The 22,079-nt window shown below is 36.7% G+C and overlaps 2 protein-coding genes and 1 pseudogene across 5 annotated transcripts; 2 read left to right on the top strand and 1 right to left on the bottom strand.

The window, feature by feature from the left end:
* The first annotated feature begins 1,315 nt into the window (after positions 1–1,315).
* LOC145127536 (uncharacterized) lies at positions 1,316–9,358 on the top strand (annotated as a pseudogene).
* A 5,406-nt stretch (positions 9,359–14,764) lies between these two features.
* On the top strand, positions 14,765–18,545 carry LOC145123986 (putative receptor-like protein kinase At1g49730). Of its 4 annotated transcripts, none has more exons than XM_079059195.1 (9): positions 14,777–14,821; positions 14,902–14,972; positions 15,757–16,305; positions 16,389–16,923; positions 17,009–17,061; positions 17,357–17,424; positions 17,546–17,635; positions 17,716–17,800; positions 17,918–18,545. In XM_079059195.1, the coding sequence occupies exons 2-9, from the start codon at positions 14,906–14,908 to the stop codon at positions 18,463–18,465; spliced, it is 1,995 nt and encodes a 664-aa protein (XP_078915321.1). In that variant the 5' UTR covers positions 14,777–14,821; positions 14,902–14,905; the 3' UTR covers positions 18,466–18,545. The 4 variants fall into 4 exon arrangements, with proteins under 4 accessions (XP_078915319.1, XP_078915318.1, XP_078915321.1 ...); XM_079059194.1 differs by having other exon boundaries at positions 15,754–16,305; XM_079059193.1 differs by having other exon boundaries at positions 14,765–14,972.
* Positions 18,546–18,905: 360 nt separating this feature from the next.
* On the bottom strand, positions 18,906–21,499 carry LOC145123987 (uncharacterized). Its single transcript, XM_079059197.1, has 2 exons — positions 21,346–21,499; positions 18,906–20,870 (listed from the first exon to the last, which is right to left on the bottom strand). Exon 2 carries the CDS (start codon positions 20,859–20,861, stop codon positions 19,482–19,484), a length of 1,380 nt encoding a protein of 459 aa, XP_078915323.1. The 5' UTR covers positions 20,862–20,870; positions 21,346–21,499; the 3' UTR covers positions 18,906–19,481.
* Positions 21,500–22,079: the final 580 nt, after the last annotated feature.

The following is a 22,079-nucleotide window of genomic DNA, read 5'->3' as shown; positions in this document are numbered from 1 at the left end:
CGATGTGATGTCCGATCATCGTCTTATCAAGTGAGTGTATATTTGTTTTCTTCTAACACATAGATATGAAGTATTCTTTATAAAATACGTGCTATGTGTTTATATATTATTTGTTTATTTGAACTAGTTGTTAAATGGATGTTTTGTACAGGTTTTAAGTTGTATATAAATGTATATATTTTATCTACTAATATGTTGGGTAGAACATGGGTAGATAGTTGGTGTGTGATGAAATAAAATGATGAGAGGCCTCGATGTTGTTGTTGATCTAGTCGTCTAGCGGAGTATGGATGACGACCACAGACTCTTTCTAGACAGTCCAGTGGAATGCTAGCAGATTCATAACATGTAGGTGTTGTGAGCGATGTGTTCACCGGTGTACTCTATCCCCCTCATGGTTGCCTTTAGGACATCTATTGTCAAGGAAACCCCTTTGCAGTAATGTCCGTCCCGATGAAAATCCTAGATTAGGTCCCTTGTAATAGTTGTTGTCATAGGGACGTAAAGTGAGGAAAACGGGAATGGGTAATCGGGTTATTGTTGGTTGGTGAAATTAAATATAATTATTTATTGTGGGTTGAAAACCCTATATGCTCACCAGGCTCCCAAGCCTGACCCACTCAGTTTTTCTTTGTATTACAGGTAGTGGCACGAGAGCATAAGTTGGATGACATTGTCAAGATATTTTTGGATTATAGACCAGTAGTTATATGTAACTGTTGGAAGGTCTATTTTGTATTGTTTATGCTTTTGTTCTGTATCGGAACATGACATCCCAAGGTTTTGTTATATAATGAAAATACATTTCCTTATGAAATGCTTTGATAAATTCTTATCATATTTTGTTTTGGGAACAAATTCCGCAACTATTTTAATCAAAGGATTACTCTGATTTTATTTAAAAGCGTAAATGAAACCGGTCTTTTCTGGCCGTGATTTTGGGGATGTTACAGTTGGTATCAGAGCATTAGTTTAAGCGAACTAGGAATTTGTAGGATTTCTAGACTTAAACTTAAAATGCTAAGTGAAGATTGTGAGATGCGTGTCTGTTATATTTAAGATACAAGCACTAGTTTATTTATGAAAGTTGCCTAAAAAGCTTTTATATGCTAAATGTTATATGTTTGCCATATATGATATTATTTGTTCGGATCTATGGTTTGTTGCCAACCGGATCTGGAAACCTCATGTGTTTAGGATTCTAAGCGTAGGATTACGGTATTAGAACTAACATGTAAGCGTTTCGGAGTGATTTGTATAATTATCTATCGTGAATGAGGATATAAATTCACCTTATTCGGTGTATAGATCAGCGATGGCAAGAACAAGAAGTGGCGTTGGAAACGCAGACGAAAACAAGAATCAACGGCCTCAACCACCAGTGATTGAACAAATACTTGTTGTAGCAGTAGAACCTGAGCCAATGACAATGGCTGGTGTACAATTGATGATTCAGACGATGTTGGATCGTCAGATGGAAGAAACTAGACGCCTGCTTCAACAGAATCGTGAAGAACCTTCGATGCCGATTGTTCAGCCTGAATTAAGTGAAGGGCAGTCGGAAGGAGGTAACTTCAGTGGGACTGTTGGTCAAACCAACCCACCAATTATTAGACAAAACAATCGTGATGGAGGAAATGATGGAAGAGGATTTAAATACAAGGATTTATGGCATCCAAGCCACCGTGTCTATCCGGAAGCCCGACACCGGTGCAAGTTATGGACTGGATCTCTGAAATGGAGACAATGTTTGAAAGTTGTGAATGCAGTAACAGGCAGAAGACCGCTCTTGCGATCCCTTTGTTAAAATCGGGCGTGTTGAGTTGGTGGAAGCTGTTAGCTGACTCTATGCCCAAGGGAGAAGCGAGCAAAATGTCTTGGGAAGACTTTGTGGAACAACTGAAACTGCAATACTGCTCCGAGTAGGACCTTCTGGAAATCAATAATGAGTTTCAGAATTTGAAGAAGGGAAAAATGAGCGTTACTGAATACGCTGCAAGTTTCACAGAAAAGATGAAGCTTATTACATACCTAGTTCCAACTGAACTCTCTAAGGTTAACAAGTTTGCCCTCGGATTACCAGCGGATTTTGGTCCAATGGTTAAGCAAGCAACCACATTGAAAGCCGCCATCTGGGCTGCTAAGAATGTTGAGACTCAGATCAGGGAGAATGGTCTGGAGAGATCAGAGGTTGGTGAGAAGAGGAAGTTTGATGGGCCTTCAGGGTCCAACAAGAAAAATAAATTCTCAAAATATGGTTCGAGAGGAGGAGGAGGAGGAGGCGAGGCGAAATGGTGCGACAAATGCAAGAAGAAGCATCTTGGGAAATGTGGCGGGGAAGCCACATGCTTCAAATGTGGAAAGTTAGGGCACTATGCTAACGAATGCACCCTCACCAAGAAAGTTTGTTATGGGTGTGGGGAGGAGGGGCACATCTCGAGGGGTTATCCGAAAATGAAGGAAGCAGCAAGACCCAACATTCCACCAAAGCCGAAGGCGAGAGCCTTTCAGATGACACTGGAAGCTGCTAAAAAAGAAGCTGATGTCGCTTCAGGTACCTTTCTCGTAAACGAATTGTCTGCCCAAATTTTATTTGATTCTGGAGCCAACTACTCCTTTATTTCGCATGAATTTGGTAGAAAACTAGCTTTGCCTGTCGATAGACTATATAATGCTTTATTAGTCGAAGTTGCTAGTGGCAAGTTTGTACCTGTTAGCCATCGTATGAAAAACATCTTAATTGATTTGAATGGGAATAAGTTCCACGAAGAATTATTGCCTATTGAGCTAAATGGTTTCGACATTGTGCTGGGAATGGATTGGCTTAGCGCCAATGATGCCGAAATATTGTGCCGAAAGAAGATAGTAAAAGTAAACCCGCCAGGGAAGGAGTCATTTATGGTGTATGGGGACAAACGCAGGGTAAATTTTGGAATCATTTCTCTAATGAAAGCCAGAAAGTGTTTGGCCAAAGGATGTACATCATATTTGGCATTCGTGATTGACGCAAAGAAGGAGAAAAAGGAGATGAAGAGCATTCATGTCGTGTGTGAGTATCCGGAAGTATTTCCCGAAGATCTTCCTGGATTACCACCTGATCGACAAGTAGAATTCCGTATTGACTTGTTACCAGGAAATACGCCAATAGCAAAAGCACCTTACCGATTAGCACCAACGGAGATGAAGGAGCTGATGATGCAACTTCAGGAGTTATTGGACAAAGGTTTCACAAGACCTAGTTCATCACCCTGGGGAGCTTCGGTGTTATTCGTGAAAAAGAAAGACGGGAGTATGAGAATGTGCATTGACTACAGAGAGCTGAATAAGGCAACAATAAAGAATAAATATTCGTTGCCAAGGATTGATGACCTGTTCGATCAACTACAAGGCTCAAGTTACTTTTCAAAGATCGACCTAAGGTCAGGATATCATCAGCTGAAGGTGAGAGAGCAGGATATCGAGAAGACTGCATTCAGAACACGATATGGACACTACGAGTTTTTGGTTATGTCGTTTGGACTAACCAATGCTCCAGCAGCATTCATGGATTTAATGAACATGGTTTGTAATCCGTTCTTTGATAAATTTGTGATAGTGTTCACAGATGACATTCTGATTTATTCGAAAAGCCAAGAGGAGCATGTCAGACACTTGCGAGAAGTGTTGGAAGTCTTGAAGAAGGAGAAGATGTATGCAAAGTTCTCCAAATGTGATTTTTGGATTCGAGAAGTCCAATTCTTGGGTCACGTGGTCAACCAAGAAGGGATAATGGTTGATCCAGCAAAGATTGAAGCTGTGATGAAGTGGGAACAACCAAAAAGTCCCACGGAGATCCGAAGCTTTTTAGGATTAGCCGGATATTACCGAAGGTTTATCCAAGGCTTTTCTTCGATCGCTACTCCACTAACAGCTTTGACCCACAAGGGAGCTACTTATGCTTGGAGTGATAAACACAAAGAAGCATTCGAGTTGCTAAAGAAGAAGTTATGTGAAGCACCAATTCTTTCTCTACCCGATGGAGTTGAAGACTTCGCTGTCTATAGCGATGCGTCTGGTGTTGGGTGGGGTTGTGTTTTGCCCAAAGAGAAAAGGTGATAGCATATGTGTCTCGACAGCTGAAAGAGCATGAAAAGAACTACCCCACTCATGATTTGGAGTTGGCAGCGGTAGTATTTGCTCTAAAGATATGGAGGCATTACCTCTATGGCTCGAAGTGCAAACTTTTCACTGATCATAAGAGTCTCCAATATCTCTTTAATCAGAAGGAATTAAATATGAGGCAACGACGCTGGCTAGAATTACTTAAGGACTACGACTGTGAGATACTTTACCACCCCGGTAAAGCCAATGTTGTTGTTGATGCTCTCAGTCAGAAAGTCAATCTTGAAAGAAAAAGGCCAAGAACGTTGAGAATAGAAGTTGTCTCGACAATTGTGGAGAGTATAATGAAAGCTCAAGAGAAGCTTTAGAGAAGGATGACCGAAAGGAGGAACGTTTGGGCAAAACGTTAGTGTTTAGTACAAACGGTCATAGACTGAAGGTATTCCAAGATCGAATTTGGGTGCCTAAGTCAGGAGGAATAAGAGATCTTCTGATGGAAGAAGCTCACAAAACCATGTACTCAATTCATCCTGGCAGCACTAAAATGTATAGGGACCTAAAACCCTATTATTGGTGGCCGACGATGAAGCTTGATATTGCAAAGTACGTGGCCGAGTGTGTGACATGTGCAAGAGTCAAGACACCACATTAGAAACCATACGGGAGTGTAGAACCTTTACCTGTGCCTATGGGTTAATGGGAAGACATTGTTATGGATTTTGTCACTAAACTGCCCAGAACAAAGAATGATCACGACATGATTTGGGTGGTCGTTGATCGCTTCACTAAGAGTGCGCACTTCATAGCAGCCAATGAGAAATGGTCTATGGATAAGCTTGCGAATTCTTACATGAAGGAAATTGTGAGGCTTCACGGTGTTCCGTTAATGATTGTATCATATCGTGACAGCCGTTTCACCTCAAGGTTTTGGAGAAGTCTACAAGAGGAATTGGGTACCAAGTTGTGTTTAAGTACAACTTACCATCCACAGACTGATGGTCAGAGCGAACGAACGATACAAACGCTCGAAGATATGATGAGAGCATGTACCCTGGAATTCCAAGGTAACTGGGATGAACATTTACCTTTGGTAGAATTTTCCTACAATAATAGTTTCCACTCGAGCATAAAGATGGCACCTTATCAAGCTTTGTACGGACATAAGTGTCATACGCCGTCTTGTTGGCTTGAGGCTGGGGAAAAGCAGTTTATGGGACCGGAGATAGTCCATCAAACTGCTGAAAAGCTGAAAATAATCAGGCAAAGAATGTTAGCAGCTCAGAATCGTCAAAAGAGCTATGCTGACAAGAAAAGACGACCGATGACTTTCGAAGTTGGAGATTCGGTTTTGCTTAAAGTCTCGCCGTGGAAGGGACTTATAAGGTTTGGCAAAAGGGGAAAGTTAAGTCCAAGGTTTATTGGACCGTTTAAAGTTCTTCAGAGGATTGGGAACCAAGCTTACAAGCTCGAATTACCCGAAGAATTGAATGAAATTCATAACACTTTCCATGTGTGTTATTTGAGGAAGTTCACGGGAGAAGTTCCCGATATAGTTCCAATTTCTGAGTTAAGAATTGATGAGAACAAAAGGTTAATTGAAGAACCAGAGGCAATCGTTGACCGAAAGACTAAGAAGTTGCGACGCAAGATGGTCGAATTAGTGCTTATCCGTTGTAAACATACGAATGGGCCAAATCTCACCTAGGAAACGGAGAGTGACATGATGAGTCGCTATCCGCATTTGTTAATTGATGTGTGATTTCGGGGACGGAATCATTCTAAGGTGGAGAGAATTGTAACGCCCGTGTTTCTGAGCTAGGCATTAATGTTGATGTAATAGTCTAGGTTAACCTTTGTAACTCATTTTGAAATAATAAGAATGTATTATTTGAGTATTATGTGATTTATGCCTAATTGTTGTGACTTAATTGAATTAAGGATAATTTAAGCGTTAAAAATAAAATGTTAGATAAACCCGATATCGAAACATGAAGTTGTAGTGGTCGTGTCAAGGTTTCCGAATATATAAAGAATGCCGAAATCCGAGTTATAACGAAGAAGTTATGACCTGTCGAAGTTTCGCGACATAACCGGCACGACACTGTATGACATAAAATACGAATTTAAGATAGAGCGATATCTAGCCTTAGTGATCTAAACGGAAGTCATAGAATTCATTAAACCGAGAGCGTGCATAAAAAGAACGTCTAAATCTGACTTTGTATGAGGAAGTTATGATTTTTCTAAGTTTCGACTTAGCGGTATGCACCCCGAAACTCGAATATGAGATCAAGTGATTTTTGGCCGAAAAAATCTAAACGAGAATCGAAGATCTCGTCGATAGTAGTCCAACGGTGAAAAGACAGACGAAAATGGACGTCAGATGAAGAAGTTATGAAAGTTGTAGATCTTAGTCTCACCTACACGTGGATATAAAGAACGTCGAAAACGGAGCTCGTATGAGGAAGATATGATTTTTTAAATAATTAAAATATATAAATTTAATTATTTATTCGGATAATATCCGAAGAGCTGACGAGTCTGATCTGATCCGAAGGGTACGCCCAACATACTAGGTGTACGCCCCGCGTACATGTCGACACCGAGGTACGCCCTGCGTACGAGATAGCTACGCGCAGTGTACAGTTGCTTTCCTCGGCCTAGAAGTGACCACGTTCCACCATCCGAAGCTCGCCACCTGGCACCTTATCCGAATTACGCCCAGCGTAGGGCCTCGGTACGCCCAGCGTAGTCCGAGGTCTCACTACTATAAATAGAAGGCCGAGGCTGCCGATCTTTTTTGCTCAAAATCCTTCTCTCTCTCCCATATTTCCTCGTTTTGCGTGCAAGAAATACCCCCGAAGCCCCGGTATCATTCCCGAGACCCGAAGCAAGTCCCGAAGCCTCGAAGATCCCGAGAAGTAAAGTTTCCGAGCCGAAACTCTGCCCGCGAGAAGCCCGGTTTTCAAGAAAAGCATCCGGTTTTATCGGAAACGATTGTTTTAAGAGACGATGTGATGTCCGATCATCGTCTTATCAAGTGAGTGTATATTTGTTTTCTTCTAACACATAGATATGAAGTATTCTTTATAAAATACGTGCTATGTGTTTATATATTATTTGTTTATTTGAATTAGTTGTTAAATGGATGTTTTGTACAGGTTTTAAGTTGTATATAAATGTATATATTTTATCTACTAATATGTTGGGTAGAACATGGGTAGACAGTTGGTGTGTGATGAAATAAAATGATGAGAGGCCTCGATGTTGTTGTTGATCTAGTCGTCTAGCGGAGTATGGATGACGACCACGGACTCTTTCTAGACAGTCCAGTGGAACGCTAGCAGGTTCATTACCTGTAGGTGTTGTGAACGATGTGTTCACCGGTGTACTCTATCTCCCTCATGGTTGTCTTTAGGACAACTATTGTCAAGGAAACCCCTTTGCAGTAATGTCCGTCCCGATGAAAATCCTAGATTAGGTCCCTTGTAATAGTTGTTGTCATAGGGACGTAAAGTGAGGATAACGGGAATGGGTAATCGGGTTATTGTTGGTTGGTGAAATTAAATATAATTATTTATTGTGGGTTGAAAACCCTATATGCTCACCAGGCTCCCAAGCCTGACCCACTCAGTTTTTCTTTGTATTACAGGTAGTGGCACGAGAGCATAAGTTGGATGACATTGTCAAGATATTTTTGGATTATAGACCAGTAGTTATATGTAACTGTTGTAAGGTCTATTTTGTATTGTTTATGCTTTTGGTCTGTATCGGAACATGACATCCCGAGGTTTTGTTATATAATGAAAATACATTTCCTTATGAAATGCTTTGATAAATTCTTATCATATTTTGGGAACAAATTCCGTAACTCTTTTAATCAAATGATTACTTTGATTTTATTTAAAATCATAAATGAGACCGGTCTTTTCTGGTCGTGATTTTGGGGATGTCACAACTAGCTCGTAACGTACGTAGGCCATGTCACACTTCAGACCGCACAGGGCACATGTTTATTAATGAAGTATTAAATGGCCATCCTAGATGATGTTATGAGATGTTTAGACTGCACGTACCAGTTTTTAGATAGTTATGCATAGATCTTGCTACAAATTACGGAGTGCAACAAACATGAAATATATCTATTGAGGAGTCTGTAGGAATATTATTGATAACTTTGGCTCATGGATGTAGCAATAGATTTGTGCAAGATTTTTTTTAATCATCGAGGGGAAACAATTCATAGGCATTTCCATACAGTTTTGGAAGTCGTGCTAAAGCTGAGTGTCGACATCATCAAGCCAGACGCAAACTATAATGACGATGTTCCTGAATATATATTAAATAACCCTCGATATCGTCCAATGTTCAAGGTATTATCCAATGTTCAGTTACTTGGTAGTCAAACTTTAACAAATTATTTATTTATGATATCTTTTTGTATTTGAAGGATTTCATTGGTGCTATCGATGGGACACACATTAGGGCATTACTTCCACAAAAAGAGGAAGCAAAGTACATTGGTTGAAACAAATATGCAACACAAAATATAATGGTTGTTTGTGATTTTAACATGTGTTTTACATTTGTATGAGTCGGTTATGAGGGGATTGCACATGACAAACGAATTTTCATTGAAGCCTTACAGAGTCCAGATCTTAATTTTCCATATCCAACGGGTGGTTAGTATAATTTTTTTAGTAACACAAGTTTTATGTTTTTAATACTTGTTTGAAACGAATAACAAATGTTTGTTTTATTTACAGATAAATATTACGTTGTTGATGCCGGATATCCAAATACCAGAGGGTATTTTGCTCCATACAAATGCACAGATATTCATTATCATTTACCTGATTTTCGACATGGACACACGGCTGCTATTCGTGAACCTCGTGGACCGAAAGAGAAATTTAACTATCTCCACTCATCATTACGAAATATCATTAAACGAACTTTTGAAGTGTGAAAAGCTAGATGGGCGCTATTAAGAGACATGCATGTTAATTACAAGTACAAGAACCAAGTAAGAATTGTGATAGCATCGATGGCGATCCATAACTATATTAGAAAGATTGGTAGGTTTGATGAAGCGTTTAATAGGGTATGACAAGAATCCTACAATCTCATACAAGGTGGTACTAGTAGTGAAGTTTACGAAGAAGGTCTAAGTACACGTCGCACGAGTGATGATGATTTGTATATGGCAACGATACGAGATATTATTGCACAATATATAATCACATTGTGGGGATGAATGTAATATGGCGTTATCTATGATATTTTTCTATGAATTATTTACAATTTGTATTTTGCTTTTATATGAACGTAATTTTAATATTACCATGGTCTAATAAAAAAATTAGAAATATTTTAAAAGAAATTTATATTTTATATTTTCTAATAACATGTTTACAAAATTATAATATGCGTGTAAAAAAATTGTTAAGTATAAAATAGTTTCTGTAAAGTAGTAAATCATTGTAAATATGTAAACATGTCATTTTTAGTCATTTTACATCTAAACGTTAGGTCCCGTTTGATAGTTGCTGACTGAGAAAGTGTTGACTGAGAAATATCTGTATGGGTAAGAAATCATGGCTGAGTAAGAAACCATGTTGTTTGATTCTACGTCTGACTGAATTGACTGACTAATGAAAAATGACCATTTTACCATTTGCTCTATACAGTGAAGTAAATTACACACAAATCCTTTAAAAATTCCAAATAAAAGTTATAAAAGAAATCATTATTTTTATAAAGTTATAAATAAATTCATTGTTTTTCAACAATTCAAACAATTTATTCATTGACCAAAATTGATACAGAGCAACAGTAAACATAAAAATAACACTTTTACCAAATTGCCCCTGCTCCGTTTTTATTCCAGACCATTCCATGAGCATAGAACTTTGACCATATGTCTTGTAAAAAACAGATCCTCTCATCCATATCTTTAATAATCTACTAATTTTGAATTTCTTGATCCAGAAAAACCAATTGAGAATCAACAGACCTGGCATATACTTGCTAATCTTGAAATTAATCAAAAAAAGACCAACCTGCCATTTTCTCAAAAAAAAAATCCAAATCAATAACCAAAAATGTTTATTCAATATGCCATTGTAAAGATCCCACTGAATTGAAAGAATTAACATAAAAAAAACTTCAAATTCTTATTCCCCTGTAACTTTATCATCCAAAAACTCCAACAGAGCAAAAAATAAACTAAAAATAGTTATAAAAAGATAATTCATCAAATTAACCATTATCTTTTTCAATGGGAATTCCCCATTTCCTTCTCACATCATTATTAAATCCCTATCCATTCTTAATCCCGATCAATTTAAGCATGATGTCTTCAAAGATATTCAGAATCAACTTATTTTGACCATTCTTCCATTTCTTTGATAAAAAATCAGTTTATAAAAATCGATTGTGGTGCAGAGCGTAAATCATTGCAATAATCCAAAATTCAAGAACACCAAGAGGATGAATCAGAGCAATAATCACAAATTAAAGAATAATCGCAGATCGATTGAGAGAGGGAAATACATACCGACAGATGTAGGGATGGAGGAGGAGGCGGTGCCGATGGGTACGACGGCGCTGGACGGGGATGATGAAGGCGACGGTGAGAGAAGGCAAAAGTGGCGTTGATATTTGTTCTTCTTTGCAGATGTCGGAGGTAGGCAAGATGAAGGAACGCTTGAGAACTGCGAAGGAGAAGGGAAAAAAAAGGAACGAGTCTTTCTGTTTCAGTAAGCGGCCTTTTTTTGGATGACTGGGTAAGACCTTCATGGCTGAGTAAGATGCAACATATCATGATATCAAACGCAATGAGCTGACCGAGTCAGCCAAATAGGTCTGACCTGACCGGGTCAGCAACAAATCAAACAGGGCCTTAAGCTAAACACTTTTTAAAACAACTTTTGACTTTTATCCCTCAAAAACTAATCCAAACATATTTTAAAAAACTCATTTTGCAAAAAAGTATTTTAAAAAATAACTTTTTAAGTTAAAAGTTAATCCCAAAATCCTGGAACTCCATAACTTATCATGCTAACAAAATTTAGATTTTTTTTTTTATATATACGAGTAACCTATTTCATGTTTATCTTATTTTTTTATATGATTAGACTTTTTATTAGTGGATTTTTAATATTTATAAAATCTATACATATTTATTTTCAACGAAATCTCAATACTCGTTTGAACATATAGTTTTGTTTTTACCAATATGAATATAATGATGTAACCCTCTAATATTCAAGTTGCACTTATGAAAATGTAAGACTAAGTTATATATGTAAAAGAAGATCAATTTAATTGTATTTTATTTCGATGAATAACATGTAAAAAATATATCTTGCATTCAACTAAATATCATATACTAAAACATGGTTTAATAATCACAAATATATTCATTTCTATTGATGGTCTTGGCCAGCATATGTCTCCTGTGGAGTACCGAACTATCATTCGTTACCGCCTCATGATTCCCATATTCTCAATTGACGAGATATGCCCAGTTTGACGCAAGGCATGTTTGGATACCTTTGGGGAACACGCGGTTCATTGTAGAGAGCTCCCTGGTTTCAAGTACAGACATGATGTGGTTCAGGATGTTCTCTTTGATGCTTGTCGGCGTGCTGGTATTTCTGTGAAGAAAGAAGCGTCGGTGAACTTTTTGACGGACCCGCAGGATGGAAGGTCCACACTTAGACCGACTGACATTTTGGTCTTTGGATGGATAGGAGGGAAGCATGCGTGCGTGGATCTTACTGGGGTCTCTCCTCTCGTTGGTTTGGGGAGCGGGGGTTTCACAGCTGGGCATGCCGCTTTGAAAGCCGTTGCGTGCAAAGTGGTAAAGCACTAGAATGCATGTATAGAAAATCAACATGTGTTTGTACCTTTTGCATTCGATACATTTGGTTTTCTCGCACCAGAGGCGGTGGAGCTCCTCAATAGAGTCCAACAGGTCATGTATTCTAATGTCATATCTCCTAGATCCACAAATATAGTTTTCAAAAGAATTGGTTTTGTCATCCAAAAAGGGCTAGCGGCGCAGCTTGTTGCCCGTTTGCCTTCAATCGATATGTATTGAACCATTTATTCTAACAATTATAAAAGGGTCCAATTCATTTCATTCCCAAATTTTATTTATCCCACATTTGTTGATTTGCATAACAAACGAAGGCCCACCAAAACATCATTCATCAACATTTACATGTAGAACTTTTATTGCAAATGTTTTTCATTATTTGCAATGATATAAATGAAACATAAATAAACCATAAATTGTCTAGCATCTCGACTCTCGACATCTTGATTTGGGATATTATTTGTTCTTATCACCATAAACACTTAACAAAATCTCACTTTTGAGATTAGGAGAGGAACTTGCAGTAAAAATAATAATTTTAAGCAAACCAGTAAATAAAATAAAAGAAATAATTGTAAGGGATAATGACTTAGGAGGGTAATAACGTTTCTGGTTTGTCCATATTAGGTCCCTAACGTATTTTTTATGTGTATTACACCATTAAGGTTGTTATAATCGTTTAGAAATAATCTCTTTTACCGGTTTCTTCCTGTTAAAATGACTATTTGTAAACTGTTAGAATAATCTTAATGGTGTAATACGCACAAAAAATACGTAGGGACCTAAAATCGACAAACAGAAAACGTTATTACCCTCCTAAGATTTTTAGTATTTATTATTTTGAATATATATTTTTAAGATTTTTAGTATTTATTTTTATATGTGTATTTCATATAAAGTTGTTGAAATTAAAAAGAATAAAAAGTAGAAAGGTTTGGATTGGATTGGATTGGATTTTGTAACCACATCATCATGAACACCGACTCAACAATCGGGCGTTCCATATGAACCGTCGGTCTAGAATCCACCCAATCCACCACATCACGGATAGATGAAAACACAAGAAGGTCCAAATGAAGCCAATGCCCAACCCGACTCCAAACCTGATCAGCAACCGAAAACTGCAGCAACAAATGCTTCACACTTTCTTGAGAATTATGACACACAGGACACAATAGGGAATCTATCATCACCCCCCTTTCCACCAGTTTAGCTCTTACCGGAATGCGATCCGAAAGCACACACCATAAAAAATGTTAATTTTAACAGGGACAAAACGGTTACACCTAGTAGGCATACTACCAATAAGAAGCGTCATATCATTAACCCAATTCCGTGCTGATTTAACAGTAAAGATACCCGACGATTCAAGCTCCCAAGACCACTTATCCGACATTTCCCCTATGCGAATAGGATTTAATATCTCCACAAGATAATCAAATTGGGTCGATTCAGCCCCTCCTCTAATCCCCCGACGCCAATGAAAATTCCATCCACCTGAATCCCATTATTCACTTACTCGAGTATCTTGATTAAAGGCTAAAGCAAAGAGCCTCCCGAACCGCTCCCTAAGAGGAATATCCAAGCACCAAACATCCTTCTAGAACCTCGTTTGAGTCCCATCCCCCACCACTCTATACATGGAATTAGAAGGAATACAACCATTCTCATGGAGATGATTAATGTATCCTACAATCTTTTGCCAAACACCCCCTCCAGTTCCTATTCTGGAATCGTCCGAAAAACCACCACCTTCCCCATGACAAAATTTGACAATTTTAACCCAAAGAGCTCCCTTGTCATTAAGAAACCGCCACTTCCATTTATAAAGAAGGTCGAGGTTAAAAGCATCCAAACTACCAACCCCAAGACCTACAAGTTTCTTATTTAAAAAGTAAAAATTTACTATAGGCATTTATAGTTTCATACGGGGATAATGACTTAGGAGGGTAATAACGTTTCCCGTTTGTCCATATTAGGTCCCTAACGTATTTTTTGTGTGTATTACACCATTAAGGTTGTTATAACCGTTTAGAAATAATCTTTTTACCGGTTTCTTCCTGTTAAAAAGACTATTTGTAAACGGTTATAATAACCTTAATGGTGTAATACGCACAAAAAAACATGTTAGGGACCTAAAATGGACAAACAAGAAACGTTATTACCCTCCTAAGTCATTATCCCTAATTGTAAAGACGTAATAATAGATCGAAAGTTACATATTATGCTTTTAAATACTTATGATCTTCTAATATCTTATTTGAAAATTTTAGATCTCATTTTAGTAATACAAAGTTTATGATAATATTCAATATATGAATTCTACATAAAAAAACAAAAAGAGAAGAGACAGTTGCCGTGGAAAATAGGGATGAGGTTTTGATTAAATTATTTGTATCTATTAAAATAAATAAATAAATAAAAGATAAATTTACTTCATTCCTGTAAAGTTTTTTCTACAACTTACACAAAAAAATAATGATTTTCTACTAAAAATCATAAATTTCGCATTAAACACTGCAAAATTATTAAATGATCTATGAAATTACCAAATATGTAGATAAATAAGCTCATGGGCTGCAAATTTTTCTTAATAGACGATTAGTGGTCCTCATTATAAAACATATAAAAGTTAATTTAAATCAAAATAAACAAAACATATAAAAATTAATTTAAATCGAAATAAACGGGGTAAAATAGTAAATTTCAGAAAAAAAAATTCTCGAAGAGTGTAGTAAACAAATATATTCCACTGTCGTCTTCCTTGAGCATAAAAAGTCGGGGCGAAATCAGTCAAAGCATCCTTCGCTGCTCACACACGCATCTGTCAGTCACGTAAGCGGATTTCACTAACATACGCAGCAGCGATTCCCTTCTTCCTGCATCTCATTTTCAACAACAATGGTGAAATACAGGTGGATGTTACTCGTATTGTCTCTCATATTGCTTGTAGAAATGCAGTTTTCTTCTGCAATGGCAGCTCCAGGTGAGCCCTTTCACGAACTTCTACACTTGTTTACTAGTTTCACTCTTGTTTCTGAGAATATTATTGGATTTCTGGTTTGAAATTGAAATTTTATCTATGTTTTTTGATTTGCTTCTTTATCGGTTCGGAAACGATTAACGTTTGTGTTCCGGTTTATCCTCCGAGCATTTGAGCTGCAATTTTCTGAACTGCTGATCACTTTAACACATTCTAGCTATGAAGAGTTGAATACTCGTGATTATTCGTTAAAATGTGTAGATTTGTTATCTGGAATCAATGCGCAAGTGAGTAATTCCCAACCGGTTGAAAAAACTAAAAACGATCTATACTCAGGTAGTGATTACTTTAGGGTTTTGAGTTCGCAGATAAGTCCGCCATGATCGAATCTGGAAATGTGTGGAGCAGGTTTTGGTGTTAGAAAAAGTTACCGGAAAGAATCAGCCAGTTGTATTCCACAAATTACTAAAAGCTTCGGAAACAAGTTGTAATATGCATCTTAGAGCTATTTCCTGATAAAAAAATTCGACTCCTAATTTGATCAATCCACTTTTCTCAACTTGTCGGTGTTTTTTTCCCCTTGCATTTATGTAAATATATCTGTGATTGGTGAATAGTGGTTTGGAGTAATTGAATCACAATGCTGTCCTCTGATCCTCTCTACTTCTATTAGTACCTAAACTAGGGGTTACATTATATATTCCTTTTTAGTACTATGAAAGACTTTCATATACGAGCATTAAAAGTTAAAACTGTGTATCATAACTATTTTCCTCCATTAAAGCAGGTTGCCCCTTGGACATAACAGGCTCAAATCTTACTCAAGCTGCCATCCTTTGTTCCAATACAGAATCTAGAGCAAGTTGTTGTCGTTACATCAATGCTCTTGTTGCAGTATCTGTTGTTCATTATGCAAATACAACCAACAATTTAGGAGTCACTCCAGAATTATCCAAAATTTGCCTCCAAACCATATCTGAAACTTTAGAACTACACGGGATGACAAGAAACGCGACACTTTTCTGTGGATTTGGAACCAAAATTCCTGTCAATTATGAATGCCTTGGAAGAACAACTGTTAACCAGATGCTCGAATCTCCAAAATTCTCAAATGTCACTCTAAATTGCAAAGTCCCATTTGGAGAAAATGGTTGTAAAAAGTGTTTGAATTCTGGCATCTTGTTTATAAGAAACCTAGTGGGAACAGGAGACAATACAACATTAAGCACTTGTAGAGATGCAACATTTGTCTCTCTTGCTACCCAAGTTGATGACGTGTCAGCTTTTGAGATAGCTGGTTGCTTTTTTGGAGTTCAAGGCCTCAATAACATTCCATGTAAGTAAAGATTTATAAAGTTCTACATTGTGAGTGGATTATGAATATTTATATGATTCTTTTTTTTTTCTATCTTTTTGTAGTTTTGGGATCCTCTCCTCCTACATTTCCACCTGAATCATCTCCAACCCCGCTTGCTGCTAGCCCTAGTCAACTATCTTTGACCACACCGAATTTACCAAAACGCCACTCCTATCATCTCTCACTGGTTCCTGGTATTGGTATTGGTGTTATAGCACTAGCCACTTTGATGCTTGTACTAATGATTTTCCTTATTCGTGGGAAAACTAAAGAACTTGAATCCGATAAATCTTCAATGAGAACATTTTCTCAACCAATGAGAAAGTTCCAAGAATGCCCTTCATCCATGTTTAAAAAGTTTAGCTATAAGGAAACTAAAAGGGCAACTAATAATTTCGGTACCCTTATTGGACAAGGAGGATTTGGTAGTGTATACAAAGCTCAATTTAATGATGGATTATTATTAGCAGTGAAATGTATGGATAAAGTTTCAAAACAAGCTGTTGAAGAATTCTGTAAAGAAATTGAGCTTCTTGCAAGACTTCATCATCGACATCTTGTTTCCTTAAAAGGATTTTGCATTGAAAAACATGAAAGGTCAGTTGTTTATAAAATAAAACTAGTTCTTTTTATAGATGTTGTAAATGAATAGTTTTGTAAATATTGCTTCTTGTTTTTGTAGGTTTCTTATGTATGAATATATGGCAAATGGGAGCTTAAAGGATCATCTTCATAGTATGCATCTTTAAATATATTTCTTGTGCTAATTACAGAAATACCATTATTTAACCATTTCAATTTTCCTTATTCCGATAAAACCATAAAAGCTACAAACATTTTTACAATTTAACAATTTTGACCTAATATTCAAAATGGTTGATTTGGAAAACTTTAGTGGTTTGATTGGAAAAAATAAAGTATTAGTTGTTAAATTGCAAAAACTGCACAATTTTTTTTTTCTTTTATGTAATTTGCCAAGATTTTTTTTAATTTTTTTTTCTTTCTCTGAATTTGTTATGCTTGTGTGTAGCTCCAGGTGTCCCTCCGCTGAGTTGGCAGACAAGAATTCAAATCGCAATCGATGTGGCAAATGCTTTGGTAATAATAATAATAATAATAATAATAATAATAATAATAATAATAATAATAATAATAACATAAAAGAAATTTAACATTTATTTGGAAATGTTTTTGTTTTTTTTTTTTTTTTGGTATTCAGGAATACCTCCATTTCTACTGTGATCCTCCTTTGTGCCATAGAGACATAAAGTCTAGCAATATATTACTTGATGAGAATTTTGTAGGAAAGGTAAAATATGCTTTAATTAATCAATCTATTGAATTTTTAAAAATAAATTAAAGTTTCATCTTCTGATATTTGTGATCCAGGTGGCAGATTTTGGGCTTGCATATGCTTCTAAAGATGGATCCATTTGTTTTGAACCAGTCAACACAGAGATCAGAGGAACTCCTGGTTAGAAAAATATTTCTTCTTCATAATCAAAATCTCATACTTTATGATTCTAACAGAATTGGAATTTGAGATTCCATTCCAAACACATAACATTTTGTGATTCCGATTCCGATTCAGGTTACATGGACCCGGAATACGCCATAACACAAGAACTGACCGAAAAAAGCGACATCTACAGCTACGGTGTTGTACTTCTGGAATTACTAACCTCAAAAGAAGCCATACACGAAAACCGAAACCTAGTCGAACTATGCCAACCCCATATGAAATCGGAATCACGATTCATGGAACTGGTAGACCCCGGAATTGGTGATTCCTTCGATACAGACCAACTCCAAACTATTGTAACAATCATAAAATGGTGCACGCAAAAAGAAGGGAGGGGTAGGCCTTCAATTAAGCAAGTGTTGAGGCTTTTATACGAGTGTGCGGACCCCATGCATAATGGGTTTGTTGAAGCGGTGGAGGATGAGAGAGGGAGAGGGAAAGGGAATAGGAGAGAGAAAGATGGGAATGGGAATGGGAATGGGATTAGTTGGGATGGGAGGGGTTTGGCGAGTTCTTCTAGCACTTCAAGGTCTTATTGTAGTAGGAGTTTTTTGCTTGAGACTACTGGATCATATTCATCTCCTCCTCAATCTCCTTCCAATTTGTCTTCCATTTAAGTTCATGTATACATTCGATTTAAGTTTCTACATGTACATACACACTATAATCATCATCATCATTGTTCGTTTGTTACTTACTACTGGCTTTTCTATTGCTATTCAAAACAAGAACAGAAGAAGTTGGGTGTTTGGGAGTAGTTTAGAGAGATTTTGTTTTTTGTTTTGTGTATTAAAATTTCCTTCAACCCTATTGTTTTTTTTTTTTTTTTCATTTAGATTTTGTTTTTTGTTTACATTTTAAAATATAAATGGATTTATCTTCAAAATGTTGATTCATAAAGGTAAACAGTTTTGCATGGAAGTTAAGATCAACTTTGAGATAAACAAAATCTGGATTTATATTCGACATTATACATACAAATTTTTTTCGATTAAAACAGAATAATGGTATTTTTCAAGCAACTATCAACAACTCCAAAAAACCCTAACTAGAGATCTTTTTCTTCTTTGAAGATGTTCGTATAGATAAATGAGAACATGATTATGAAACTACAAGTATGTTTAAGAAGATATACACAAATACAACTATAATGATACAAAATGTTATGATCAAAGCATAACTTGAAGAAAAAAAAACATGTAAAAAAATCTTTCACAAAATCAAACCACTTTACCCTTGCTCAAGAGAACATAACCAACCACATTCACATAAACCAAGCTCTTTTCCCACAACCCCCTCTCAAAAATTAGTCCCTAGGCCCTAGGGTTCTTCAATCATCAACCTCTGAAATAACAACCAACTTTTGGAAACATCAAATCAAATCCATGAAAACATTTTCATCTTTTGACTTGTAATCCATAATCATATGAATTAAAAGAACACGTGGCATGTCTCTTTTGATCCATCTTTTCTTCACACAAATCCACTAGGGTTCTTGAATCATCAAAAGCTCACGTGCCATGTGGATGTGGCAATTCTTCTTCAAATCCATCACAAGAAACACACTTTCAATCACGGGTTTCTCACAAAAGTTGTAAAAACCACACCCTTCTTTAAATTTCCAAAAATACCCTTAGCAACCAGCAGCCACCAAGAACTTCTTTTTACTCACCGGTTCCTCAAGCAACACAACAACATCATCCAACTTCTCAAACAACTCCTCAAGTTCACTAACTCCAAATCTCCTATAATCCAATTCTCTCTTATACCTTTGTTGATAAATCGCCTCAAAACACCCCAAAAAAATCCTACACGAATAACTCACCAAAATCTCCTGTAACTCAAACCTAAACTTATCCAAACTCTCATCTTGTTCTTCCAAAACTACCCTTTCCTCATCCGAAAACTCATCAGAAGACACCACACCCTCTTCCCTACCCTTCCCTTTCCTATCATTCTTGGGTAAACATTTCCTCAAATACACAAACTTCCTCTGCCCTTTTCCTTCAATCGAAATCTTGTCCCCCATTTTCTTCAAAAGATTCACAAGTTTCAAAGTTCCATATTCAGAAACATAAAGAGGCCTCCCAAAACTTTTCTGATATTCACCTGGAAGCCTCCCGAGAGGCAAACACCCACCGAAAGATTCTAGAAGCTTCATTAGTTGACCGGTCAAACCTACCAAATCGCCAGGCTGGACCCACATCTGTTCATAAGAACCAACATGTGGTAGACTATAAGATCTTGATGTTGTAGTGTTGTATTCGGATACCATGTTTGTATTATAATAGCTTTGTGAGATTCCTCTATACACAATCGCCTCTTCTTCATTTTGAAAATCTGAATTTTCAGTTATTTGGCATCCCATTAAAAAGGTGGAGACATCACGGGTGGGGGGTAGGGGTAGGGTACGTGAGGTAGGGGGGAGGGGGACAAACCCTTCTCCACGAACTACACTAGGCCAATCCCAAACAAAACTACCAGCATTACTTAAAGCAGATGAAACACCAACACCAGATGGAATCACAAGAATGACAGTGTACCCACGTTGACCAAGAATGTGTAATGCAGGAGAAAAGTCAACATCACCTGAGATTAACATGATGGAAGAAGGAGGAGGGTTGTCTAAAGCAAAGAGAAACATGTCTACAAGAATAGCTTTATCAGCTGCATCTTTTCTACCGTTTGGGACATCTATGAGCTTCACACCTGTTCTTTGACAGCCTTCTCTTAGTCTTCTAGGAAAGGCGTTGAAGTCGCCGTATGCAGAAAACATGGTGACAGCTCCGCTGATTATAGGGTGGAGACGTACGGCCATGCGGATGTTTCCGGCCACATCTTCAGGGCGGATGTCGCTAGGGACAGGGCAGTTTTCCATGTCCCAGAGTATGGCGATTGGACCATCTGATTGGTTGGTTGAATTTGGAGAAAAATTTGTGTTTTGCATTGAGAAGTGTGATTGTTCCATGGATCCTGATGATAGAATGAATGCTGATGTGTTTGTGTTAGCCATTAATAGTACCTGTTGATTGTAGAAAAGAAACTTATTAGCTTCTTTGAAGTTCACATTCGTGTAAATTGTAATTAGGTGAATCGAATTTAAAATGGATATTTAGTGAGGTTTTTGCACGATTGGTTTGGCATTCAAGTGGAACAAACGTACGTCGATGAAATAAGAATCAATCGTATTAACACAGGTGAAATCCGATACTCAACCAAGCTAAAGGATCTTAACTTGAGCACTACGACAATCGAATTGACAAGATGAATTGGAATAAAGATTCGAGCATCAAATTAAACAAGGAAATCATTCTAAAACGGTAAACCACGACCTAAATAGATTATAATTGAAAGAAATACGAAACCAGGAAGACAATTAACAGAATCAATAGATCTGCAGCTGCGGAAATGAACGAATTGAATCGTGGATTGAAGATTCAATGATTTACAATCTTTATAAGAATCAAAAACCCATGTAGAGGGGGAGATTTATTTACCTTGGCGAAAGTAGAAAGGTGTTCTAGGGAGTGAAATTTTGATTCTGAAACGTAATAGCGAGAAGGGTTGTTTTTTTCACCAAAATCTGGTATTTTAGGGGAAAAGAAAATGCTTAACGTGCACCGACCCGGACAATAAATTGAGGTCACCGCCTACACGGCCCCATTGTGTCTTAAGAAAATCAAAATGGATATACGGATGAGTAGATAAGTAGATAACTATCAATTACAAATGATAAAGTTTACTTTATGTTTTATGCTTAAATCTTAATAAAAAATCAAATAAATTATATGCTAGTATTTTTTAAAAATATTTTATATTGCAGCTGTTAAAGATTTTTGAAAAGTTTTAGTTTTTAATTTTTAAGAAAAAAACTTAAGAGTTTTCTTTTTTTAATAGAAACTTTTAGGTTGTATGTTAAACAATTTTTTTTATTGAAAAGTTGCTTCAAATAGCATTTAATAAAATATGTCGGCATATTATAACAAATTTAAAGGATTACCTTTGAAAATACTATTTATACATTTATCTTTTTTTAAACATGTCATTTTATATAATTTTATACATTGCAAAAGCTTTATACTATTTTTATTGAACACTCATATATTCGTAAAAACTAAACCTTTTAACTCATATATTCATAAAACTAAACCTTTTATACTATTTTTATTGAACACTCATGCATTTGTTATATTTACAGTGAACTACATGTTTAGTCCTCGAGGTTTGCTAT

This window comes from Lactuca virosa, chromosome 7 (genome assembly GCF_052849685.1).
Source record: "Lactuca virosa cultivar CGN04683 chromosome 7, Lactuca_virosa_CGN04683_v6, whole genome shotgun sequence".
NCBI classification, from domain to species: domain Eukaryota; kingdom Viridiplantae; phylum Streptophyta; class Magnoliopsida; order Asterales; family Asteraceae; genus Lactuca; species Lactuca virosa.
Note: the sequence above shows the minus strand (reverse complement) of the source record. Positions and strands in the feature narration are given on the sequence as shown.